General features: G+C 35.4%; 1 protein-coding gene across 1 annotated transcript; it reads right to left on the bottom strand.

Annotated features, from left to right (window-relative positions):
- Positions 1 to 5318: 5318 nt before the first annotated feature.
- Positions 5319 to 14299, bottom strand: LOC142521690 (zinc finger protein BRUTUS-like). Its single transcript, XM_075624820.1, has 14 exons — positions 13932 to 14299; positions 12052 to 12261; positions 11367 to 11561; positions 10961 to 11289; positions 10374 to 10596; positions 9915 to 10083; positions 8590 to 9813; positions 8284 to 8455; positions 7973 to 8194; positions 7754 to 7891; positions 7170 to 7404; positions 7016 to 7075; positions 5784 to 5855; positions 5319 to 5696 (listed from the first exon to the last, which is right to left on the bottom strand). The coding sequence occupies exons 1-14, from the start codon at positions 14214 to 14216 to the stop codon at positions 5565 to 5567; spliced, it is 3666 nt and encodes a 1221-aa protein (XP_075480935.1). The 5' UTR covers positions 14217 to 14299; the 3' UTR covers positions 5319 to 5564.
- Between the last annotated feature and the right edge of the window lie 8034 nt (positions 14300 to 22333).

Genomic DNA, 22333 nt, shown 5'->3' with positions numbered 1-22333 from the left:
TTCAGTTCTTGTGCTTCTGAAATTCGAAGTTTTGTGTATTGTGCGTTACGAATCTCGACTTGTGGTTCAAATAAAACTTGTAGATCTGTTTGTTAACTTTCTATAGCCACTAGAATCATTGAATTTGGAAAATAAACGGATTTGATATGATTTTTCTACCAAAACGTGTCAAAATGGAATTCTGTGTTGGAGCTGTGTACAACACCTACTGTAATTTGGTTTTATGGCATATATGCACTCAGATTCTGGGTTTTTGGTTAAAATGAAAGTTGTAGAGCTATGTGTTGTCTTCGTAATGATATAACATTCGTTAAATTTCAGTAAGAATAGAGCAAGTAATGGTGGTTTTTCTGAAACTGCTCAGTAGGAAAATTATGTCCGAAAATTTGTTGAGTGGCAGTGTGTTCTTGATAATTCTGGGATTAATCTACTGAGATTTGAAAGATGGTTTCTTCTAGAAAAAGTTAGATATTCAAGTTATCTTTCATTTTCAATTAGCGGATATTGATTTGAGTTAATATTGAGCTATATACGAATTTTATGCCCTTTTGTGCCAAATTGGACATTGGTGTGGAATGTAGTTTTCATTATCGGCTTATTGTTGCTTTGTTTAGGCCGCGTGTCTTGAAGTGAAGTTGTTATTGGATTTTCAAGTTGGTATAGATATGTTATAGCTCGGTAACATACGACGGTAAAACATAAATTATGTTTAATTGTCATTCTGTGGTGCATTGATTGTGTTTATGACTTGTTGACTGTTGTAAATTGTTAAATGCCTTCGTTGTGATCTATGTTTATTATTATGATATATTATTGTCATTTAGCATCGGGCATACAGTTATGACATTCATGTTGAGCCCTATCATTCTTGTTAGCCCATTGTTGATATTCGTTGTTATCTGGCACTGTTGTTTATCTCGGGATCATTGTGTGGCTGATAGGCCTATAAACATGAGACCGTAGATGTGATTGAACAATCCCGTGGTTAGTGCAGCCTTTTGAGGTGAGCGCTGGGATTGTGTCATCTAGTTCGTTCTGTTGTGCCATCCTGTTATATTGTATCAGCTGTATGGAGGCCGAGTCAGGGGTGTTATTCAGCACAGCTTGGCATACCTCGCATACTTGGCAGGGCGGTTTAGCTCCATGACGATGTAGCTCCCCTGTGTTGTTGCTCGAGCATTATTCCAGTTGTTATCGTACCGTTTGTTGGCTCCTGTTATCCCGGTTATTCGTTGAGCCTTTCATGCATTGCATATTACATTTTATTATATGATTATGCATGATTTATGTTATTGTTGTTATTATTGAACTGTTTCATACCAGAATCCTAACCTCAGTTGTTTACTGGGGGGCTGCTGTGGTTGCTATTGGACACCATGGTAGATCTCCAGAGTCGTTTTGCAGCATCAGGCCGAGATTTCGGCAGTGGAGCTCGGGATTGAGATTGGATTGCTTGGTTCTGTTCAGTGGAGTCTCCCAGTTAGTCTATATGTATGTCTTGAGTTTGTTTAGTCTTGTATTATAGTTTATTTGCCGGGGAGATGCCCCGTGTATCTGTAGTGGTATTTGGTGGTTTTGTGATGTTTTGTGATGTTTTGAGTCGTCTATGAGATTCTTTTGATCTGGTGAGTAATTGGTAAGTTTTAATTTCTGCTTAGTCCTGGCCAGTGCGGCTATATGTTGTTTAACTTCGGTTTTTGATTTAATGACTCTAGTTGGAGTATATTTTGATATAAACTGTTGTTTGATTTTTCGGGATATCCTACTTACAAGGAGGTCATGCCGAATTTTTTTAGGCCCTGAGGTCCGTTTTAAAGTATTTTAAACCTTTTTCCGCTACAGCTTTAAGTCAAACCATTATTATTTGATCATTATTGTCATTAGAGTAAATGGGCTATATTGTTTGAAAAGCAGTCAAAAGATATTTACAAAAAACAAAAAATTACATGTTCATATATCGAAGGTTAGATCAGTTTGAGATCATTTGGCATACTAGCACTGATTTTACGGGATTTCAAGATAATATGAAAAACTACGTTGGGCTATATTTATTTGCTAGCATAAGGTGTTGTGTCATGAAAGAGTGCTAAAATATTTTTTATTATAGCCTCTTTTATCATGACAGTAGATTTTATAGCTTGTTATATTGCATCCAATCAAGTTTTTGGTTGTAAAAGTAATAGTTCAGAGTGGATAGTTGTCTATAAATCACTTCGGTACAAAATCTATAATTGTGGATTCAATTATTAAGGGACCACCACTCAAAATGTTTTTGTGCACATTACTTGTATGAGTGTTTGGACAATTAAATTATTCAGTTTAAGTATGATTTGCAATTTTAATATTTTATAGACATGTTCAATAATTCGGTTATGGTTACATAAATTTTATTTTCTTCAGAAATAATATCAAGTTAAGTTAACATTCTGATTATGGTTTAAAGTTTGATCTTAATATGGTTTAGAGAGGACCAGTTGGAAATAAACATGTATGATTACATTGCATAGAATTTTCATGCTACACATCCATTTCATAATCCATGTCATTTAGTTGTGTTGGTATATGTGACTATTGATGCGTTTGGTTACCTTGATTGTAGCGAAGATTGCTTTGATCATATGTTGATATGATTGATGGATCGAATTGGTTATATATACATTTCAGAATGACAAAATTTTTGAGTTCATAAAGTTATTTTCACAAGGTTACACATATAGCCCAAGTGGGAGATTATTAGATAAATATTATGTATCTGGGCTTATTTGTGAATAATTATGTATTGTGGGCTGTCGATTAAGTTAATCCCAAAATAAAATGATCAACTAATGTTTCGGGTTATTAGACTTTAATGTATCAATAGGTTGTTGACATTTAACGTGTAGAGATATAAGTTCAATTTCTGTTTTTATGATGAGTTAAAACAAAAATATCAGAATATAAAATTATAAACATTATCTATATATAGGTTATGTTCTTCATATCGCCTAGATTCTTTCAAAGAAAAGAACGTGAAGATTTGAGAGATCAAGATACATTTTAAAGAATTCAGAATAATGGCTTCAAGTACGCTTCCGCTTCAGATTTCAGTCAATTTTTTTAATGATTTAGCATTATGAATTCTGTGGTTTATGTGGGTTTTCTCCAACACTTGTATAATTTCGAATGGATTTCTCTGTCACTCCCAGAAAATTTCACTTATGTTGGGGTCCAATAATTATATATGCTTGTTAGAGTAATCGAAATGTGACGTTTGTGTTGCTATACGATTTAAAAGAATTAACTTGCACCATTATCATCAGTTAGTAAAGTGACGAACACTCGTTCCTACAACCCCAAACTGTTGTGTGGTACATTCCACAAGGGCATAGAGCTGCTAAGAGTATTATCTTCACTTGCATATTTAACTCAAGCAAATTTCCTCAATATTTTATAGTACACAAAAATGTTAAATTTAGAGAAATGGAGATAAGCACATGCGCCATCCATTGATCAAGGAATCCATGTGATTTTGCATCCATTTGTCTTTAGTAGTTGGTTACATGAAAGGAGTTTATGATATTTTTGTCTAAATTATATCCAATATTATTTTCCAGAAGCTACAGTGTGACATAAGTCAAACCATCTCGTAATTAACAGTGTGGCGCTTTAAATTATTTAGGTTATGTTTGGGGAGATTGATTTGAAATTAATAGATTTGGTTATAATTTTATTGTTTATAACGAAACAATAGATCAAATCTAAATTTATATATTACTTATTTACACATTATTAATACATAGTAGAATGAATTTCAAATGACACAATAATTGAGTGAATATGAAATTCATTCCAATTAATATGAAATATTATTAAACACATAAGTGGTGAATCTGAAATTTACAGTCTTAATTCTCTAAACAATTAAAATATTTTGAATACATTTGATATATATGGATTTGAAATATTTGAAATTCATCAATCCAAACACAACTCTACACTTTATTCTCTAAGACTCTTATCGGGCAGCATTGGGCGTTTTTGTTCAGTATCGTACCCAACCTGAGCTCGTCTTAATTTTAAAAAATTCTTGTATTCAATTTGGTGCCCATTTTTTTGGTTTCCCGATCCGACTTTTTTAAAAATCATGGTACCCGAGTTAATGATTAAATAGGCCAAATCTTTTAAAAAAATTCTTTAACATGGGACCTTACTTGCAAACTCCAAATACCATTCACCAGTAAAATGGAGGAATCTATTTTTTTTGGGTTGTTTCTCTGCCTTATATCTCACTCTCTCCGAATTTTTCGAGTAGCGAAAGTCGGTAGTTAATTTTTTTCCCCACATTTGGATAGTAAGAAACTAGCCCGTTTTAGGTATTTGACCGGAAAAAAATCCTAAGCCGAGAAACCCGGCCAAATCCGACCATACTAGTGGGTAAAATTTCACCAATATAGATTTTTATAATCGTTATATCAAATGAAAGAAATAAAAAAATTATCCGTTTATTACTTAAATTTTCTTATTTTTTTTGTGGTTTCATAATTCCAAATTAAATCAACCCAAATTCTCATCTAGTCAACTTTACCGAAATTTTCATAAAGTTCAATATTGAAGATATCAAAAGAAAATATTAAACAATAAAATTCCCCATAGATGGTGACCAAACGAAGAATTCTTTAACGCATGAAAGAAACAGAAAATGTGAATCTAAAAGTTCTGATAGATCATCTACAATTCTTCGCACAATCCCATGTAAGAGATAAGTTATAGAGGCGCATGTTGTTAATATATTTAATCGTATTTAAACGTTTTAAAAATGGTTCCTATCACTACAAGAGACAAAGAATGCAATTGATAACATAGGACAGTGGGGACCAAACGATAATCAAGAATAGATTGGAGGAGTAAGTAGAAAGAACCCTTTAAATAATTTTGCCTGGCGTTAGCCTCATGGCCACCTATGAAGTGACAACGACAAGTCTCACCTTCATGGCCAGTTCTCTTGAAATACAAAACGGATCGACCACTTTTAATTATTTTCTCAACCAAACACGTGGATCCCTTATTTTACATATCCTCGAAACATTTGTGGAAACACATTAATTGCACATATTATTAATTGAAATGCCAAAAAAATACGAGATTCGAACAACATGCATTAGAAAAAGGATCGGGTTAAAGAATCAGACATGCATAAACCAAAGTGTTCTGCACCAGTGAAAAGAAACTACCTAAAATGGTACTCAGATAACAATCAGTACCTGGTAAAATACAGTACAGTTATAATGTTGTATCGACAAAGCAATATATAAGTCAAAATTCAATTGATAGTGCAACTCTTCTTTTTTTACATAGTAGTAGTCCTCGACTTACTTTCTTCTATATGCGTGGAAGGAATATCGGCAAAAAAAAATTTTAAACACGAGAAAGATCTCAAACAGATTGAAGCATGTTTTACTTCGGGTTTCGAGAATCAGAGAAAATGGACAAACAAACTCATCAAGAAGTATGATCGCCTGCTTGGACGGGCGTGATACCACCAGGCACCAACCGATTTGTACACAAGTGAATTGTTTCAGTGTCAACTATGATGAACAAGTAGGTGATGGTTCAACCTTGATTACCCTTGTATTGTAAGATCCGCAGAAGCCACACTTGTGATACAGCCAATGAAAGGGCGCTGATCCCTTTCTGTCGCAGTCGTTGCATAATATATCCTGCAACATGGATATCGATTTACTTGATTGTTTATCAAGAAAATGGTTGATAAATAAAGAGTTCTTTAGGTGAAGTTCGATGCTCACTTGACACCGATCCCTGAATTCTTCTGGGAGGACCTCAGAAGCCATTAAAGCATCAAGCATGCCAAAATAGACCTGCATAGATGAAACAGCTCTCACTCTGTAAATCAATTCTTTATGTACCTCAGAAAATATCATGAACCAGAACCAACGGTGAATGATGAACTTAATTGTGAGTTCGTTTCATAAAAAATTAGGGTTGTAATTGAATCGCATCGAACCAGATATGAAGAAAATTTTAAGTCTCGACATAGATATGTTCGTGCTCATGTTAGAATAGTTTAAAATTTCACTCGAATTCGGCTCGAAAAATTTGAACATCTTTGCGAACTATTTGAACCGTAGCTGAAAAATAAAACTCAAAAATCTCGACATATAATTATTTAATACATAATTATTTATGTTAATAATTACTAATATTAAGTTAGCGAACATCTCAAGAACTATTATGAACTTTCGAATAAAATAAATTGAGCTCGATTTTGGCTAAAAAAAGTTCAAACATGTTCGGTTTCAACTCGAATTCAATAATTTTGAATACGAATCAAATATCTTTCGAGTTGACTCGAAAAAATCGATCTGTTTACACTCTTAACCCGAAGTAAATGCGTAAATAAAGGTTATCTCGGAAAGAGAGTTGAAACGGGGTGTGCAAAAAGAAAAGATGAAAACATGGAGCATAAAATGAGATGGCTCAATACTGATAAGCCTTTCTCACAAGAGCGATGTTTTCTTTACTCATATGAAATGAAAGAGACAATTAGCATGACTCGTGATACTTGAGGATGAATATGCCACTGGCTCTCGACTAAATTAATGATATCAAATTAGTAAACCTATAATATAAGAGGTTACTTACGACTTTCTATTCATCAAAACCTTCTAGTACAGTTTCCTGCCGACCCCAAACAAAATGGTTTCCACTCTCACCTTCCAACCCCACCCCCTCAGCAAAAAAGCCAAAATAATGAAGGTCGAACATCTAAATGTTTTCACCAGTATGCGGTTGAATAAAAATGATCACCACCAATTCAAACTCACATCTACATCAAGAACAAAGTTTGAGGAATCAATACGCATGCAACAAGTAACATGCATCATACGGCGACGGATCGTGTCTCAGAAAAACTACTCGTCAGAGACAACATTCAAAATGACATGATTTTCGGCCAGTATCCTATCCACTCATACTACGACCCTACAACGAATCAATTGAAGAAATAACTCATTCTTACCAACATGTCTCCCATAGACTTGCTGCAGATGGGACAGATGTAATGTGTACAAGCATATGCCTGGAATGTGAATACAAGTGAGAGCGTTACTGTAATGGTATACAAATGCCAAGAATGAACCCAAGGTAAGCAAGTAAAGAAGATTAGGCAAGACCTGGAAACAAGCAGAATGCATATAATGACCACAGGGAAGAGCCCTCACTGTCGCGCTTGATGTGAACAAAAAATCACAGCATATGGGACAGTTAGTTTCGAGACTTTTCTCCCAACACTTGTGGTCCAATACCTTCATGCCAAGGCAACAATTACAGGTCATGCAATGAAAGAAGTCTATACCAAGTCCTTTCCCGACGCGGCATAAATTGCACGAAGGACAATGATACACATCCCTGCAAAAAGAATGAAATTAATAATAACTGTTTCAATCTAAAACATTAGCATCATATTGCCATTAACTATTTCAATGTCATACTGAATTTCTATAGTACACATATTCATATTTGTAAGGTTCTGGACAAAACAAGTATTAATGAAAGCTTCTAACATTCTAAAGCCAAGATATCCTGAGATAATTAAGCGAGAACTCAATCTACTATAATCGGAACCCCCCTTTCTCAATAGCAGCATCGTTAAAAGAATTTTAGCTACCCATGATAAAGCCATGACATACTTCCATATGAAAGAACCTAAACAGTGATACTACACCACAAGTAGAATAGGATTCTTATAAAAGTTAACCTTTCATCATCAAAGAACCTGCAGCTACTGCAGTAGTACTTTGCCATGGATAGCCCATGACAAGATGGCGTTGTACAGATTGGTCCAACTGGCTGAATTGTTAAACAATTCATACACATCATTTCAGATGTGGCCTTCCTGAAAGATAACAATACATCAATCTATGTTCAGGAACAAAAATATATTTTGCTCATTATTTAACCAATTTCCAAGAGTTACCTATCCATTGAATGGTCACTGACTTTGTCATGGCAAAATCTGCACGCAAATAACTTTCCACAGCAAGCAGCACGAAGCTTGCAGTTTCTTTTGTAATGCTCACACCCGAAAATATGTTTATCTGGATCACGAAATGACGGTGAACATCCAAGAGAGTCATCATTATCTTCAGCTTCACTACTTCTTGATTGCGAATTTTTTTGCTGAGATGCGATCCACCGACTAAAAAAGGTTATTGTGATTGGAGTAAGTAACACATGCTATCGTATCAAGAAAACAAAACAGAAGTCAAAAGTGCAAGAAACCAAAACCTGGTCAGTAAATTTTGAATAAGATAGTCTTTTCTTCTTGGATCAAGAGATGAATCCCGAGAGACTTTCCTGATCTCTGATTCGAGCTCATTTTGATTCATCCGGAATATATCTTTCCACCCAGGCTTAAAATTATAATCACTGTGGTCCATGGATTCATGCATCTCATATTCTGAGACACGAAATTCAAGCTTGTGAGGTAAAATCATTGTTAGCGGTTGAAATGTGCATCTCACTAGCACAAACAAAATTGTAAACCAAAAATGAAAGTTCACATGAGTGGGCTGATAAATGCAGCACAATTACCTTTCGAGTTACTAATCTCTGATGTGGATAACTGTGAAGATGCAGCTGGAGTCCCTTCCCACCATTCATTAAGCCACTCACTAAACATAGTGTTTTTGGTCGCATGCCTCAATGTATCCATCATCCTATTTTGTTCCTCATGAGTAAGAGCAGATGTTACCCATGGCAACATTGACTGAAGCACTTCTGCACCTGTTGTGCCAATTATCCGCCCAACAAGTTTGTCCTGCTCCTCCACAGAAAAATGCTTGTCAAATAACGGCCAAAGCTCAAGCTCTTCACGGATAACATGATGGTCTAAAGTGACTCTAATGGATTTGCACATGCCTTGAATCTTTGTTGCCAGATCATTATATTTTCTCAAGGTATCAGCTAGAGAAGAAGAATCGGAGAATCTCTCACACAAATCATCAGCCAAATTTTTAGCATTTAAAAGGTCATGAAGTTGAGAAAGCTCATCTAGCGCGGATGAAATATCCTCGAACAATTCTTCTTCCTGCTTGTGGTCCAGCGTGTACGAGTGGCTAACATTATGTAGAGTTTCTCTTGACTCCAAGGCAGGGAACACAATATCATCCTCTGCATTACTATGAGCTCTGTATAAACCCCATAAAAGACGAAATCTACCACTAAATTGTCTAAGATAAGTTTCATCGCAGTTGCTAAGTTTCCCAGATTCTATATCCAGAAATTCCAAATCTTTTCGAATGGCCTTGTGGAATTTAAAAATGTTATCAATAGGTCTTGTTGTAAGCCCACCTTCAGAGGAACTAGTTTCAGTTTCCCAGTTAAAAAGACTGGAGTTGAGAGAAGGAGCACTAGGACCCATAGATAAAGAGCGCATAGACTTTGCCGAGGCAAGGGAATTCATTCCTAGACTATTGTTATCGACACCAAGGCCAGGAACGCAACAAGACTGGTTAGCAAGAGAAACCTTTTGGGATCTTGTTCCTGAAAGATTACAACCGTTACTTTCTAGCAGAAAATTTACATTTTCAGGCTTTGAGGCCATTTCACACTTGATTGCTTGATCAAAAGGTGTGGTTTCATTACACATTCTTGAAAAAGCACACTGGCAACAAGATTTGATTGCATCCTCTTGGCTTTCTTTAAAATCCTTTGAATAACAACCAGTTGCCCAAGAAGAGAGACAGATGCCTCTTGGGTAACCTTTACACGCCCAACCAGAGAACAGAGTAATCAATGCAGTATCTGATGCTGGAGCTGCAATAACAATTAGGTCAACTCTATGCATCACTTTTGATTTACACCAGTGCTTAACCAATAAAGAATTCACAAGATAGATGAGGAAGCTGACACTAAACCTGCCATGTGCATGTTGTAAAGGAAACAACGAGCTTCTTCTTCACTCAGAGATCTGATCAGCCATGGTAAGACACATTCAAGTAATCTCAGTGGCATTACACAAATACTCTGATATAATAACTCTCGCTGCCTTTCAGAGCTGAAATACTTCCGCGCAAGTGGAAGAACCTATAAAATAACAAGATGAGTAGAGTACATATCCATACAAAGGACATTTAATGTTTGCTTATTTCAGCTTGTGACTGCATCGATTTAAGTTGGAACGTTAAAAAGATCAAATACATCAGGTGATACAGGAATAGCACACCAGATGTTGGATCTTTCAACATGCTTTCCTATCATTTGATACAATTAATTTCCTTGACGATGCATGCTGACTGGTTAAATACAGTGTGGATACAACACTGCAGAATATGGAAATGAACAAGGACAGGCTCATGACATGCTTCATCACTCACCTGAGTTTCCTCATTGTGAAAATGTTTCTTTATTGTCTCCATAATATGATCAGCTTGCGAGCATAGTCTGGAATAAAATTCAGCAGATGAGTTGGCTCCAGCGCTTTCAACATTTTCGATCAAGGATCTAAATTTGTCAAATTCGCTCTCTTCTTCTGCATGCTCCTGGACAAAAGATAGTTCTGCATCTAACGCAGGGAAAATAACTTTGTCCTCAGCAATGCTGCACAAAAAGTAAAGAGCATGCAGATCAATGTTAAGCAATAGCTGTATACGGCAAAATTGGCAAGCATATTAGAAGGAAGGCTAGACTACAAATTTTTTTGATTAAGATCATTTTTGGTTCCTCCATCCACGGTTGATAAGTCGACTGAAAGAGCCAACTCCAAAAAAAAGCAGAGAGAGAAAATTAGAAGCATTAATGTGATTGCTAGATCATTAAACAAAATAGCCCACTGAGAAGATTGTGACTTAAGAGCAATAGAATTAAGAAATTTAGCTAATGAAAATGCGTTGCCACTGCTTCCCACATCTATATATAAAAAAAGAACTTAAAACGAATTGCAAGCAACAAAACTGAAGATAACCTATGAAAAATGCAGACTTCAGCTATAAATTGGAGCCTTCGGTTGAAGGAATATGGATCAGAAAAATCTCCAGTTAACTTTATACTCCTAGCTGCTTCAGCGATGTCATTCAACTCATTTTGGATAGCCTTGTGCCACTGCAATATGTCATCTATCGGATGATAGAGAGACTCCGACAGCAGATTATATCTTTCAGAAGTGTGGGAAGATTCACAATTGCAGTGCTTATCCTTTGTCGGAGTGCCAGTTGACATAGAATGTCTATAATCTTCTTCACAGCGTTTACGCTTGCTGCTAAGCTTTAACCCATCCATCCAATTAAATATAATCTTCATAAAGAAAAAACTCGACAAGTCAGAGCAGCATTAAAAACTTTTTAAGCTATGAATCCACTCAAAGTGCCTACCTGTTGAAGCAACTTTTCATCAGGTATTATTTTGTGCAAGCACTTGCGCATATCCTGTCTCTCGTCAGGTGAAATTGATGATGAAAGCCATGGCAAAAATTCTGCCATCATATTCACAGGAATGCTGCACAAAAATTGCCACACTAGTGATGCCTGCTCTTTGAATGAGAATTTTTCATTAAGCAAAGGGAAGACCTGCCCCATCACAAGAAACAAAGTAATTTCCAATTAATCAAAGTAATTTCCTATGAAACAATCTGTTCCAGCATAGAATAAGAAGGGCAAACATGAAAGGCCGATGATTGATTTTAAGACAATGATAATGCAGGCAAACAACCAGCCAATTAGTCTAGTCACATGCAGTCCAAGTAGACAAGTGTGTGTATTTGCAAGATATATAATCATAAAAGATAATAAGGCCATTAGTTCCAAAATGTTTAATTTTCCTCCTCTTATTAAGAATTGTGGCCTGCTTTTCCAGGGATAAAATGAAACTCTTTGGTAGGTTTTCTATCAGAGTTTTAATTAGCAACTAAATGTGCGGATGAAAATATTTCATCTCGAAGAAAGGCAGCAGCTGCATACATAAATTATAGACAGATATTTTTAGAGCTTGCTGAGATTTTCTGAATAAACTCTTTTACTATGAGTATGCATAAGACTCGAAAAAATTCAGAATAAAAACCTGTTCCTCTTCCTTGGACATGTGCTGATTAATCGATGTCTGAAGGGCTCCAGTACAAGAAGCCAACTCTCTCTTGTAACTTTCTTCATTGTCGGCTTCATTCTCAAGCAACGTGAACAACTGATCAAAAAGTACACTTTCCCCTTCATGCTCAAGGGAATAAGTTCTTGCCACATTCTTCACACGGATATCAAGTGCAGGAAAGATAACCTGCCACCACCCATTCGAATGAATATTTTATAGTTAATATGGTGCATGCCTCATCGCTAGGCACACAACTTCTCAAAGAGAGACGCGCTAACATGCCAACTACTGGTTCTTACATAAAAAATAGACCAATGATAAAACAAATATTAATTAATTTTTAAGCAAAAATGAATTACTAACACGTTGAAAACACTTTGCTTTCAAAAATTTGGTATTTAAGGTGTGGCTGATGATTGTCTCAGCCTATATCTTCACCCACATGGTGGGTGTTTCATTACACATGTTGTGGCAAACATTACACAGAGGGATGCAAATGAGATTCCTGCTAACTCATAACATTTTTCCTAATACTAGGAGAACTAAGAAAGCTATAACCATTCATGCTGACCTATGATATTATGCTTACTACTAAGAAAATAAGAAGACTAGGATGATACTCAGTGTGGCCAGTTTACAATGATTATATTTTAAAATCCATTCTTATGATCTCGCCTAACTTACAGATAAGATGCTTGTGGTATTTCAAAGAAGATAACAAATAGAGAGGAAAATATTTATTTTAATGTAAACTTGATAAGCAGAAAGTCTAGAGGATGACATGAAACAATGACTGAATATGAAATGCAAAATAACCATAGTCGACAAAAAATACGCCAACTAGTATAAAGTTTTTCAACTTAACAGATGGAGGACCGGTTACAAAATATAAGCAAAAGTGCAAAACAATGCCTTTAAAAGTAGTTTGTTAAGAAATTGGTGACTTAGTCACTTAGCATTTGTTTGTTTGACCAACACTTGATCTCGCCCAACTTACTTCGACAGCTTCACAGTAATCAAAACTCATAGAAGTTCAATAACCCCTACTAATTGAAGTAGAATCTTAATACCAAATCATCCCGAAGAATCATCAAAATGATGAGAGAATAGCAGATAGAATAAGATATTTGAAAAATTAATGTATGCATGAAACATTACCTTGACATATGCAATCAGTAATTTCTTGACATATGCAATCAGTAATTTTTTATAAACAGGAGATACTTCGATTAGAAATTCATGCACGTGAGACAGTGACAAACATATTGTCCAACATGGAAGTGGCTTAATGCATACATTCATAAAAACTTTCGATTAAAAAAAGGATTTCCCATACGTTTTTTTATAACCGCCTTGCTTCTCGAAATAAAGTGCGCAATAAAGGACCGCGACAAAATGAGACTCGTACAGATTGAATTCCCTAATTTGAGTTTTAACAAGGAAATATTTATGGTAATTCAAACATGCATTTAACTTCCGTAATAATTTAGCTTTCCAACTCACAGATCCTACAGATGGTGTTATCAATTAGTACCAATTGGTGTACCAAACATCAAGTTATTGATTCAATTATCTCAAATTCATCAACTTCTTCTTCTAGAAATGTAGTACCGTAGCATCAATGATCAATCAAAACAATACCTACACTCCAACGCTAAAATTATCTTCAATAATGCTTAGAATTCTTCAAGTTGGTCTTACCGAACATTCTACAAACACAGCTCAGTCAAGCACGACAACCAGCTAACACTATCCATCCAACACAACAAACTCAGCTAATTGAAGCACGATAAACCACAAACACCAACCAATTCTAGCACAAAAGACAAATAACAATGATAACGACAGGCACAAACCTCGTCTTCCGCATTGCAATGGTGCTTGTAAATCGACCTCAGGAAATGACACTTCTCAACCAGCTGCCTGATGTCTCCGCCGTTCCTATTCGTCGCCAGGGCCATCGCAGCTCGGTGCAAGCCATCGAGCTCCATCCGAATCGCTTTGTGGAAGAACAGGAAAATCCGAATCGGCGACGAAGCTTCCAGCTCCGCCGAGGAGTTCCCGTTCTGTTCCACAGGAGCCGGCGCCTGCGCCACTGCCATCACGGAGACGCTGCCGTTCTGAATCCCAGGCGCGGCCATGTATTTATACCATACAATCACCACAGAGAAGCGTGGGAATTTCTCTCTCTGTCTTTGGGAATTTGGAGTCGAAATGGCGATGGGATAAATGGGGTGCAATTTATAGTTGGACACGTGGCGGGTGTAACTCGAGGCGGATGACGTGGCGAAAATGTCCACGTCGTCGGATTGATATGGCCTTCGTCGAGTGTGCGTGGCGCGTGAGGGGAGAGGGGAAATCCGTGGGTGGTGTGTGAGAATTAGGTGTGAGAATCATAATTATGTGATGTACATGTTTTATGTTTCATTAAAAAAAAAATTATTTGTGATATCGATTTTTCAAATTTATAATTTAATGAAAATTATGATAATATAGATTAAATATGAAGTGTAATTAAATAGAAAAAATATAGAAAAAAACTTATGAAAATTATGTACAGTAATATTTCTTTAAAGAAAGCGAAATCGCGATCGAAACCAAATCACATTTTGCAAACATATTTTCTAATATAAGCACACACTTCATTACATTCTCGTAAAGATTTTTATCTATATATATATAGAAATAGAATGTTTGTATCGAGATTCTTGATTTGAAGTTAAACTTTGTCAAAGGGTAGTAAAAGTCCATGCATTAGTATTTGAGCAAGTTTTAATTTAAAAATTTATATCTAAATATGCAAAATCAACACTTAATTTTCCGGACACATGTTTATGTGGATTTTTTTATTATTTATTAATTCTACAAAAAAATACAATGACGTGGGAGCACGTGTATATGAGTAATTTGTATGCTATTTTAAAACTATAGTGAGAAAGGTCATTTTTTATATTATACTTCGCGTGATTGTGTAATTTTGATCCCTTATAATTTAATTGGTCAAGTATACGTGCCTAGGTACGATATTACTAAGGTTCTTCATTGTTTCTCACCTTATCACAAGGTCATATTTGCTTTGCTCATAATTATTATTTATTTATATAAATTTCAAATATTTTAATATCGGTTACAGTGGAAGGGTGATAATAAAAGCTTTTATAAATGAAAACATATTTTTAAAAAATCCACATGTGTTATATAATAATTTTATTTAAACAATATTACTATAAAATTTAATTTTGCTCCATCAAAATGTGTAAGAAGCTTAATTTCAGTTGTTTGACAAACTAAATAATTAATTGGACTAACTGATCAAGTAACTTGTAGTAACTGAACTACACAAATCAACTGACAGTTGCCTAACTGAATATTAATGCGCAGTTTATCGAAGGCAACTGAAACCAGCTGAACTGAACTTACGAAGACAACTGACTAATCAGTAGAAAACTGATCAGTTGACATATTCAGTTGTGAGCTTATCAGCTGATCATTCAGCTGTACACGTCATCAGTTGAAAATGACATTCAACCGACAACTAGTACAAAGCAGACTGCAACTCGTAGTGGAACGACGCATTTCAGAGCTTACAGTGTACGAATGTCAAAAGAATATTGACGTGGCAATCAACGAATATATTGATTCAAATTATATTCGATATTACCAGTTGAAGAGAAGCCTATAAATAGGTGAGAAGAGCAGTTGAGCAAGCAACCAATCGATCTATCTATTCTCAAGCTTGCTGTTACCCTGCTGAATTTATAGCTCTTATTCGAGAATCAAAAAGCTCACACTTATCTGATTTATTTGTAGCATTTGAGGCTAGCTTTCGAGCTTACAAGCACAAATCGTTTTATTGTTTATTTGATCTTAACTAGATCAGTTGTGCTAAGTTCAGTCGAAGAACTGTGAGATATTTAGTAAACTAAGAGTTTCAGTTTTGGCAGTGTTAAGTCCAAACTGAAGTGGGTCTGTACAATTTTTGTATTGATCAAAGTCTTTTAGTGCATATCCTATCTTTTTGATAGAAGGGGTGACGTAGGAGTTATTTCAATCTTCGAACATCCATAAATCTTTGTGTTATTACTTCAGTTATTTATTCTATATTTCAGTCAGTTTATTTCCGCAACTGTTATCAGTTAAACCAACTGATTGTCATTTACTGACAAGATTACTAGTTTCAATTTGTCACAGAACTGACACTTCATTCGAAAAGATTCAAAAATCATGAGTGTTTATTCAACCCCCCCTTCTAAACACATCTCAACCTATCAACCGATCCTAACAAGTGGTATCAGAGCAGTTGAATCTTGTCTCATAATACTCTTATTCACAAAACTGATCAACATGTCTTCATTCAATAAAATAACGATGTTTTCAAGAGAAGATTTTGACGAGTGGAGAATCAGAATGCAGACTCATTTAGCTTCACAAGATGACGATATGTGGTATATCATTACTGATGGTCCCATGAAGATCCTAAAAGCAAATACAGCATTTGCCATTACTGGTGGGGCATCTCATCGCATAGAAAAGCCCAGAGATGAATGGACAACTGAAGATAAAAGGAAATTCAACTTAGACAATGTGGCTAAGGATATCTTATATAAAACGCTGGATAAAGTCACTTTCAGCAAAATCAAGATGTGCAAAATTGACAAAGAAATATGAGAGAAACTGATCCAGCTGTGTGAAGGAAACGAGTAAACAAAAGAGAACAAGCTATCAGTTGCTGTTCAGAAATTTGATAACATCAAGATGAAAGCTGGAGAATCCTTGCACGAATATGATGAGAGGATCAGTGGTATTATCAATGAGCTGAATGCACTTGGAAAAGTGTATTCGAACAAAGAAGTGGCACAGAAGGTGGTCAGAGGTCTTCCCAAAGAGTTGGATGTTAAGACCATGGCAATGAGAGAGTCAAAGGACCTTAACAAGGTCGAACTTCATGACTTGTTTGCTAATCTAAAGACTTACAAGTTTGAACTACAAATCAGAGAAGGAGAACCTTCTACACCTGCTGCCACAACTGCTTTAAATGCTGTCAGACTGGAACCAACTGGTTCAGTTGACAAATCTACTGATCAACTGAGTAATGATGCTATGTCATTGTTTGTAAAGGAATTTGGAAGGTTTATGAGGAGGAATCAAGGAAACTTCCAGAAGCAGTATCAGAAAAATCAGTCCAAAGAAGAATCATATGCTTGCTACAACTGTGACAAATCTGGTCATTTCATAGCAGACTGTCCTAAGCCAAATAAGGACAGTCGTGAGAGACCAAGGATGACAGAAATCATTCAAAAAGAAACATGAAGTGCTTTTGGTGAAGAGAGCAAATCTAAGTGGGCTGAAACTGACAGTGATGAGTCAGAATCAGAAAGCCCAATAAGTTCAAGTGAAGATGAAAAGGAAGTCAAGTGCTTAATGGCAGATGATGCTGAACTGGAGTCAGCAAGTGATCAGGTATTTGACTTCAGCTCTTCTGATTTCACTCGTGAGGAACTCATTACCACATTGCATGACATGGTAGATGAGTATCACAAACTTGCTCGATCATTTCAGAAGGTTAGAACTGAGCAAACTGATCCCAATGACAACAAAACAGAAACTGATGAGTCAGTTGAACTGTTGAGTCTAAAAAGGGAGATTGCACAGCAAAAAGCTGAAATGATTGAAAATCAAGCTTTGATATGTCAATTAAAAACAGAATTTTCAAAACATATTGAACTGATTCAAGCTTGGAACAAGTCTTCAGTTGCACTGACTGAAATGCAGAATTAACAAAAATTAGTTGATGATAAAACTGGTTTAGGCTTTTACAATCATGTTGAAAATTATGCAAGTGTTACACAACCAAGATTGAATGAAAATAAAGGAAAGTACATTACCTTTGTAAAATCAACCACTGGTAAATGAATTCTCAGAACCTAGTAAACCAACTATTCAATTGACTGAAAGTAAGAACAAAGGCAAACATTATGGAATTGGATATAGCTCTGAGAGTTCAACTAATACAAGAAACTGGTCACCTAAACGATTCAGTCACAAAAATCAGTACTCAAGGAATTGCTATTACAATTACTACAACTGTAAGCCATTTCAGAAACGATATCAAAATAATAGTCGGTTGAAAAAGGATACAGATCATACTGTTCCATCCTCACATCACACACATATTGCCAAGAATTCGAGAAAAACCATTTGGAACACAGTGACTGGGAAGTCAGTTAGACTAATCCAAGTCTGGTTTCCTAAAGGACTAATCAGTTTAGGACCCAAATGAATATGAGTACCTAAATTATATATACTATGTGATTGCAGGTAACAGGTACAAACAAAGAATCAACTTGGTATCTAGACAGTGGTTGTTCGCAACATATGACAGAAGATGCAAATTTGCTATCTGAACTGATCAAATATACTAGACCAAACATCAGTTTTGGAGACAACTCCAAAGGTAAAACTGTGGGTAAGGGTAAGCTTATTCATGGTAACTTTACAATTAAAGATGTTTTGCTAGTTGAGAATTTGAAGTATAACTTGATAAGCATCAGTCAGTTATGCGATAATAATTTCTCAGTTCAGTTTGACAGACACTTTTGTTCAGTTAGAGACTCAACTGATGAGGTCATTCTAACTGAAAATCGTTCTATAAATACTTACAAAGTCAGTTGGACTAAACAAACTTATGCACCACTTTCATTGCTTCCAAATCTTCTAAAAATTGGTTGTGGCATAAGAGGTTGAACCACTTAAACTTTAAATCTATTGCCTATCTGAGTAACCATGATCTTGTAACTGGTTTGCCCAAAATAGATTTTTCAAAAGATAAAGTTTGTTCAGCATGTCAGTTTGGTAAACAAGTAAGATCTTCATTCAAAAACAGAGGTTGTAAATCATCTTCCCGATGCTTAGAACTGTTACATATGGATCTTTTTGGTCCAATATCAATCATGAGTTTAGGGGGAATGAAATATACCCTAGTAGTTGTGGATGGCTTTTCAAGATTTACTTGGGTTATTTTTCTCAAATCCAAATATCAAACTGCTGCACAAATGATTAAGCTCTTCAAAAGACTTTTAAATGAAAAATCAGTTGAAATTGATCGAATAAGGTCTGACAGAGGGACTGAATTCATCAATCAAAATCTTTCAACTTTTTTAGAAAATACTGGAATCAAGCATGAGCTCTCAGCTAGCTAGATTACCTCAGCAAAATGGTGTAGCTGAGAGAAGAAATAGGACCCTTAAAGAAGCTGCTAGAACAATGCTTGCTGATTCTGGTATTTCTCAAAGATTTTGGGTTGAAGCAGTAAACACTTGCATGTTATACTCATAACAGATCAATGATTAATAAGAATAATGTGAAAACACCATATGAGATCTTGCATGGAAGAAAAAGTGTGGTTTCTTATTTCAAGATATTTGGCTGCAAATGTTTTATTCTTGATAATGGTAAAAATAATTTAAAAGTCATTTGATGTTAAATCTGCAGAGGGAATATTTCTTGGATATTCTTCAGTTAGCAAATCATATAGAGTTTTTAATAAAAGTTCTTTAAATGTTGAAGATTCTATTCATGTTGTTTTTGATGAAACTGTACTAACTGATAAGCCAACTGATCCAATTGATCTAGTTGATCGATTTATAGAAATCAGTTTGGAGGATAAAAGTAAAGAAGAAAATCATATCAATAGAAATATCCTTCAAACACCTGAACCAGAAATTCTAGATCAATCAGTTGAACAGGAACCTGTTCCTGATAATCAGTTGGTAGAGCAAACAGATGATATTCAGTTGCCAACTGAAACTGAAAACATTCATTTGCCAACAGAAGCAATTGATGATATGGAAACAACTAATGCTGAACTCAGATGCAAGAAATCACATCCACCAGAATTGGTGATAGGTAATCCATCTGACCCAGTAAGAACAAGAAATCAAATGCTTTATTTGTTCATTCATTCTGCTTTTGTCTAACAACTAAAACCAAAGAAAACTGATGAAGCTCTTGCTGATCCTAACTAGATAAATGCAATGCAAGAAGAGCTAAATAAGTTTACCCATAACAATGTTTGGAACTTAGTTCCAAGACCAGTTTGCAAAACAATTATAGGTAAAAAATGGGTATTCAGAAATAAACTGAACGAATATGGTTCAGTTGCACGCAATAAAGAAAGACTTGTTGCACAAGGATATAGGCAGGAAGAAGGAATTGACTATGATGAAACGTATGCACCAGTTGCAAGACTGGAAGCAATCAGAATGTTCCTTGCCTATGAATCATTCAAAAACTTCAAAGTTTATCAAATGGATGTAAAAAGTGCATTTCTGAATGGTCAGTTGCAAGAAGAAGTTTATGTTGAACAACCTCCAGGTTTTATCAATCACTCTTTTCCTGATCATGTCTATCATTTGAACAAAGCTTTATATGGTCTTAAACAAGCTCCAAGAGCTTGGTATGAGACACTTTCAAAATTCTTAACTGATCATTATTTTACTGTTGGATCAGTTGACAAGACTTTGTTCAAATTTTCTAAGAATGATCACATTTTACTTGTGCAAATATATGTTGATGATATTATATTTTGGTCAACTAACCCCAAATTATGTGAGAAATTTGCCAAGGTAATGCAGGACAAATTTGAGATGAGTATGATGGGTGAACTGACATTCTTTCTTGGACTAAAAGTGAAGCAACTGGAAACTGGTATCTTTATCAGTCAGACCAAATACACGAAGGAATTGCTCAAAAATTTGGCATGGAAACATGTTCAGCTGCAAGCACTCCCATGAATTCATCAGTCAAACTGGACAATGATCAAGGGGGAATATCAGTTGAGACGACAATCTACAGAGGTTTAATAGGTTCATTTTTGTACCTAACTGCTAGTCGTCCTGATATTGTATTTACTATTTGCATGTGTGCTAGATTTCAAGCAAATCCTAAGCAATCGCATTTTATAGTTGCCAAAAGAATTTTAAAATATCTAAAAGGCACTCAAAATGTGGGATTATGGTACGCTAAAGACTCTTCTTTCAATTTAGTTAGATATTCAGATGCAGATTATGCAGGATATAAGCTAGATCGTAAAAGCACTAGTGGATCTTGTCAGTTTCTAGGAGACAGACTGATCTCATGGTTCAGCAAGAAGCAAACATCCATAGCTACTTCCACAACTGAAGCAGAATACCTTGATGCTGGAAGCTGCTGTGCCCAACTGCTTTGGATTCAGCAACAACTGAAAGATTATGGAGTTGATGCTAAATAATTTCCCATATTATGTGTCAACTGAACAACAAGCTGCTGATATCTTCACCAAACCATTGCCAGAGACTAAGTTTTCTCATTTTCGCAATATACTTGGTTTAATTGATTTATCTTAATTATATCAATTTTATTGTTTCTTTGTCTATAACTGTTCATTCAGTTTGTCATTTGTTATTTAAATGCTTGTCAATTGATGTTAGTTAGCCATTTATCAGTTACTATATTCAGTTCGTTAACTGTTTGTCAACTGATGTCAGTTAGTCATTTGTCAGTTATTGTATTCAGAATGCTTGTCAACTGATGTCAGTTAGCCATTTATCAGTTATAATGTTCAGTTTGTTAACTATTTATCAACTGATGAAAGTTAAGTTTTGCAGAAAGACAAAGAGACAACAACAATGATACAAATCAAGATTTTATTAAGAATAAAATCGATACCATACAACATCATTTAGTCCACTTCCTACGGCATCTTGCCATAACATCAACCAATTATTCAAGTCATGACTTCTAATATTCTTGAAGGCTTCGGCATTTTCAATTCTCTGAAGCAAGTGCCATTCCCAACTGCATCATGTGGATTAGCACATCATCCTTGACTAGATCAGATATATGATCGACTTGAGCAAGCCTTTTAAGCTTCCTTGCAAATGATCTCTGCTGAGCAAAAGCAGTTGATTGATTGATTGGATGTAGTGAGCAGTAGTCCAAACGGACATAACCTTTGTAAAGACGTATTACTCAGCATCTCTTTTAAACCTCTGAATACGTTGAGGCGCCCATGAAGGATGAGGGACATGTGTGCTGCTTTCACAATCCATTGGAGTTCAGATGTCATTACCAAATAACAATGATCTCAATTTATAGATAATGTTAAGGAGACAGGAGGAAGACAAAGAGTCATCTCGCCTTAACTGATTCAGACTAAGTTTCTCTTACCCTTATTTATTTGCATTTATTGAGGGGGAATATCGAACAAAAAGTTAACTGA

The sequence above is a fragment of the Primulina tabacum genome, chromosome 13, assembly GCF_025594145.1.
Source record: "Primulina tabacum isolate GXHZ01 chromosome 13, ASM2559414v2, whole genome shotgun sequence".
Classification (NCBI taxonomy): domain Eukaryota; kingdom Viridiplantae; phylum Streptophyta; class Magnoliopsida; order Lamiales; family Gesneriaceae; genus Primulina; species Primulina tabacum.
This window is presented reverse-complemented; position numbering and strand designations above follow the sequence as displayed.